This window comes from Brassica oleracea, chromosome C6, assembly GCF_000695525.1.
Source record: "Brassica oleracea var. oleracea cultivar TO1000 chromosome C6, BOL, whole genome shotgun sequence".
In the NCBI taxonomy this organism is placed as follows: domain Eukaryota; kingdom Viridiplantae; phylum Streptophyta; class Magnoliopsida; order Brassicales; family Brassicaceae; genus Brassica; species Brassica oleracea.
The window spans coordinates 26036004-26041994 of NC_027753.1; the positions used below are offsets into that span (position 1 = coordinate 26036004).

Genomic DNA, 5991 nt, shown 5'->3' on the forward strand with positions numbered 1-5991 from the left:
AAATTTATATTTAAATGTTTATAGAAATTATTGTATGTATAAATTGCAAATTATAATTTTAGAATCTACTGATGGTTAGGTAAGTGTATATGTTGTTGTTAGTGAAGTAGGGAATTAAAAGAAAATCATGTATGTTCCTTCCGAAATTATTCGGGTGTCTGCGATTCGCGCGGAATATTGTTTATTGTTGTTAAGTATGATATTTTTGGATGATGTAATTATGTGGTCACTATTTATTTGTGAAGATCATGATTTAGTATTTTATTGTATTATGTAGTATTAGGTTGTAGGTTAATATATTATGTATTTGTCTTTTCAATAATGTGTTGTTGTGAGTAATTGAGCAAGGTTAAGTCTAACAAGCCTGGATCCAAGACTCACCATGTTACCGTGAATGCTCAGGAGACGTGGTCTTTGATGCCATTGTGAGGCAGAACTAGAACTCGAAGAAGATTGTTTACTCTCATCATAAGGAAATTATCCCAAAGGTAACGAAAAACGAGGGGGACTTGGATGCAAGAGAGAACGATCTGTTGAGCTTGAGAAGGAAGATGAACGAGATCCTTTCGGTCTAGACCGATCTGTCTCTTATGTGAACAATGAGAGCAAGTGGCAGTGGCGGATGACTATGGTGGTTGTGGTCTAAAACAAAGATCAATTTCGAACATGGTGATCGTTAAAGTTTTTAAAAGCTATGTTGTAGTGAATCTCTGAACTTGACAAATGCAATCTTTCTACTTATTATGGTTCTGTTGGTTTGCATGTCGCTCGCTGCTACCATGAGCTACAACTGATTGCTAGTCGCAGCTTGTTATTCGTTTCATTGTAATGCAAGCAATTGATCGCAGTGAAGGATATAGCTGATATTTTTTAACAACTAACATAAAAAACTTATGCGACATACAAACACGTGACAACAAATTTGATCGATAGTAAACCGAAAGTAATCTCTACTTTCTAAACTTTGAATGCTAAAGCAACATTCCCTGAAGTTAACATTTCCTGATTAGTCTGTACGAAGAATAATCCAATTAAACTGTACCACGATGAACAATCCAATATGATCTCTGGGTAGTCGTCATGTTTCCTAAAGATTCAACGAATCTGACCACAATCTTCTTCTTTCATTGCCTCTCCGATGTGATGGTAGATAACACAGGCATGTTTAGTTCTTCTATGCTCATCATAAGTAAGAGAATCTTACATAGACTAATTTACACAGAACTCTGTTGTGTTGTTGTACATCTCTTCACACCATATGGCTACCTGATCTTGATATCCTTTGTGCTTCTTCCAAGTCCATTAGAAATCTGACACATAATTATCAATTTTCAAGCAAACATTCATACGATACAGTCTTGGTTATGACTTATGAACATTGAACTGAGGCTCACTCGAACGTACCTTTTGGAATTAAGCACTGCGGTGCCGCCGAGAATAAACCGAATGCCAGAGTTGGTGGCATTTTGAAGAGCAACAGAGCGTGATTCCTCGTGCGTTGTTCCACCAACCATGAATATCACCACCTCTTGTGGCCTTTATTAACCAGTATTTATGCATACAATTAGTTCAAGGCAAGTTTTACGCATAGCAAAACATGAGTAGGTTGCACCTACAGTCCGTGTTGAAAATGATCTCCAGCAAAAGGTTAGTCCACATCTCGTAATCTCCCTCTGGTTCTGCTCTCCATTGTTTGAAACAGAAGAGGCTGGTGTTGAGTGTACACATTCTCAACCCCCTGTATTTATTTTTAAGTCAGGAACATAACATACAAGAGGGAGATCTAAGTTCTTGGAGAGGTGGTATAATCCCAGATACAGACCTTAAGTCCACGAGCCATGTTGCGTGCTATATTCATAAGATCTCTGTTTCCAAATAGATCACCAGTACGCTTCTCCACACTGGCTTGCTTCAATAGAAACTGAACAAGCTGCAGTTGTGTGACATCCACAAAGTTATGATATGAAAAACTGAAAGTTTTTTCATGTTATTCAGAAATATAAGTTAGAACTACCACTGACAGATATAAAAGTACAGTATTAGAAGAACTACAGATCATTATCCATCTTTAAAGGAGGTGCAGAAGAGTATATTCAAAGGTACAAGAAAGAGATGCAATTCAAACTGAAAGGTGTTAATAAGTTTGACTTTACCCCTGGTTTGTACTTAGGAGACCTTGAAGCCAATTTGTTGAACAGTTGCATCAACTGAACGGGATTCTCTTTCTCATAGCGCAGAGCATACAGCATTCCCAAACGTAGCCGGTCGATTTCAGACACATTTTCGTTATTTAAGAGATCAGTAACTGCCTGCAAATAAGTATGAAAAGAGATTCAGAGGTTTTGAATGCCAAATTGTTCAGTGGGACTTTCTGCATGTTTGCTACTGAAAAATCAACTTCTCTGTATGGTTATTTTTGATGGACCCAACATGTGATTTTCCTATGGGACAGCGAATAAATGGAACATTCACTACCTCATATGCAGCTCCTTGGCACCATTGCAAGCCAAATCCTGCTCTGTTTGTGAAACCAGCATCAGTTTCCTTGCTTCAACTAGCTTGCTCATTTCAGTAACCAGGGTTACATGCTTTGACACGTTGCCTTGCATTTTTTTGTACTCAGGGTAATTGTCAACAAATCTGGCCATGTCCTCTGTAAAATCAACGCATGCACAAATTATAATCAACACTAGCATTAGAAACTGAATGTCTTTGCAAGAGCAAGACTAGCCATATTTTTACCTACTGTCTGGATATTTTGGTTACTCTTTGCCACCTGCTGAAAGTCATCCACCATTCGCTTGATGTTCATTCCGATATCCCCAAAATTTTCATACATGTTAGATTTGAAGAATGCATCTTGTTCTGATGATAAAACCACCTCCTGCCGGGGGGGAAAGACTTATTAGCTAGCTGTGCTGCTTTAACCCAATAAAATACAGTACTGGAGAAGACTAACAACTTGCTGATCTTTTGAAAGACTTCCAATAGCTCTCAAGTCTACTTTATTATCCTGAAGTCCTATGAGTTCATGCACCATCGCCTACAGAAAATTCTCCCCAGTGAGCAAGTCTTATTCTTAAGAAAAAGCAAAACATCTGGAGGCACATATATCATATACCAGAGAGCAGCACAATTATAACATCTTTTTTAGTCAAGTTAACCTGACATGTCCACTGATTGAGCAATGGGGTCATCTCTTCTGTCAATTACAAGCAGCAACGGAGAGCTTTCAGTCCGTCTAAAATCGAAAAGACCGCTTTCGTGCTGATACATCAATTTCTGAAACAGAAAAAGTAGCGTTTAATTCAAGATTCCAGACTAAGCAAGCTGGAGATAAGTTCCATCACATGCATGCAACATGTGATTCATTAGCGGGAAAGGAAATATTTTTTTTGATAACCGAGTGTCCTGGCCCCACCGTGGTGGTCCAGACTAGAGACCGAGTCCTTAGCGGGTTCAACACCCAGACAGTGGCCTTCGGTCTCGGGCGCCAGAGCAAGTCAGCATGTGAATTCCCTGGTGGCCAGCGGGAATCGAACCCGGGTCCGTATTGGGGCCGAAGCTCCCTCAAGACCACTAGGCTAACCCCGCTGGAGAACTTGTTCCACAATTTCACACTTACCGCTGTTTCGTGTGCAATCCTTTTTGCAGTATCATAGGTCCTCTGGTATCTGATGACAGGTCTACGTTTCAAAGCCAGAAACACCGCCGCAATTCCATCAACAACCCGATCCGAGTAGCGTTGCAAACCAGAGGGATCGACAACTGCTGGGATCATATATAGGTGGTTTGATGCCATATCCCCTAAACTATATGGCTTCTAGAAATAATTTCAGTTAATGTTTTAAATTTTTGACAAATTTATTAGAATATGTTAATAATTCATATACTACATTTAATATTGATATTTCTTTTTGGTAATATTTTTTTAAATACGGTAATAGCTCATAAATCATCTATAAAATAAATATATTCGTATATAACATTTCAAATTTCGAAATATTATTATTTTTGTATAATTATACAATTTGTATTACTAAAGCTTTCAAAAATTTCTATAATTTTTAAAAAAAATTAAATATCTAATCGTAAGATCATTAGTTTTTTATATACCTACAAATTTTATAAATATTGTTTAGTCTAAAATTTTGATAATTATACAATGTTATATCATTTTTATTAGTTTTATACAAATTGATTTAATATATATCAAATCTATATTAAATATTAGTAAGAAAATAATAAAATCTATAATATTTAATAAAATTTATTTTTAAATATAAGTTAGATTTAAAAAAAAAATTTACACCTAGTTGAATGTGAAATGATATGGATCACCAGCAACAAAGTCAGCATAAAACTCCTGCAACATAAAAACCAAAAAAAAAAAAAGACTATCTTAAGCCAACCACTACTACGTCGAGTTCATCAAGCCACACAAGTTCGAATTAGTAAACTTGTAACAGGCAGGGGGATTATCGTGAAATCGGAGAAGATTAGTGGTTGGTTACTGCCTTACTGGATTTTATACCGTTTCGGAGTCGAGTATGAGGAGAACCTTCATGCCGCATCCGGTTTATGTAATCACGCACAGAAGTGACCAGTGCCATCGTTTGATTAGGTCTCCGGCAGTGCGAATTCGTTTCAGTCTTTCAGATGATCTTCCATTGATCTAGAAATGAAGCTCTCGGAGACGAGGAAATGAAGTTTTTGTTTTGCAAAACAGTCCCTGTTCTATAGTGTATTTCCCTTTGATGAGCACTAACGTTTTACTTTTCAATTAAACCCAGTTTTCTACATGACGAGGACAAACGGCGGTTAGCCTTATCAAAACGTGGAGACATAACGGCGTTTAGCTTTATTGTAACAACAGCGGTTTAGTTTGAGCGCTAGAATTCTAATTTCTATCTCAAATGAAGCCTCAAATCGAATGTTTATTTATTTACCATCGTCAAAACTTTATGTGAGCCTTCTTTATGCCTCGTTGATTTGTGAAACATGCAAACTTTTTGTTTTGTTTTGCATCTCTCACCTATGGATTGAACTATGAAAGGCTTGATATGGAGGTGGTGGAGGAGGTATTAAGCTTTTGCTGGAACATAATGGGACAAAGAAGCATTGGCATTAGCTAAGATATTATGCGAGTCATTTAATGGTAATTTATTCTTTCAAGAGACTGCCAAACACTACCATACAAGTGCGGAGTTCACTAACAAGTTCCGTTCCGCTACAATGGAAGACATTGAATCATATTCAGAGCAAAACTGGCTGAAGCTGAACTTGCTAACTCCATGTACTAGAGGTTGTTAACATGAATCAGAATTAAGCGCTAGACTTGAGAATTAAGCTGCCAGACTTTGAAACACTTATAAGCTTTTATAAGGTTTTATAAGGATCACCAGATTTGAGTAAAGCACCAGACTTGAGTATAGAATCAGAAGCACCAGACTTGAGAAGCAAAAAAAAAAAAAAGAAGAGAGAAAGTGACCGTTGAATATCCTTTTTAAACAATTAATATTTTATTGTATTATGTACTGATACAACTTGGTCTTTAAATTCTTATATTCAGATCCACAATTAAAAGATTAAAGTAATAGAGTTTCTCTCAGATCTACTTTCTCTCTCTCTTTGTTCTTCAATGTTCTTCATCTAAATCTCTTTATCCTCACATTTTTTCATGGTATCAGAGCAAGTAAGCTCCTGAGATTCATTCTTCTCTACTCTATTCTCTTTACTTCCGCAAATCTCTGATTTTCCCTTCCTATTTTTGGTAAAGTTCTTCCTGTTCTTGAGCTGTTCTTCATTCCCAGAAAAAAATGGAAAACTCCTATACTGATGTCTTTAAATCCGTGTCTATTCCGTTTACCCTCAAGGGAACCAACTACTTACTTTGGTCTAGACTTGTCAAAATCGCTCTTGGAGGCAGAGGTCTTTGGGAGTATGTTGTTGACGGCGAAGACACCAAGAAGACCATCCTAGGAGAGGATG

General features: G+C 37.0%; 1 protein-coding gene across 1 annotated transcript; it reads right to left on the reverse strand.

Moving 5' to 3' along the window:
• Nucleotides 1–845: 845 nt before the first annotated feature.
• LOC106296598 (vacuolar protein sorting-associated protein 45 homolog) lies at nucleotides 846–3908 on the reverse strand. The gene is given in 12 exon segments (XM_013732770.1): nucleotides 846–1310; nucleotides 1405–1536; nucleotides 1617–1738; nucleotides 1823–1930; nucleotides 2154–2309; nucleotides 2476–2495; nucleotides 2498–2653; nucleotides 2743–2884; nucleotides 2960–3043; nucleotides 3165–3192; nucleotides 3194–3282; nucleotides 3626–3908. Coding segments are annotated over 12 exon segments (1275 nt in total). The 5' UTR covers nucleotides 3803–3908; the 3' UTR covers nucleotides 846–1249.
• Between the last annotated feature and the right edge of the window lie 2083 nt (nucleotides 3909–5991).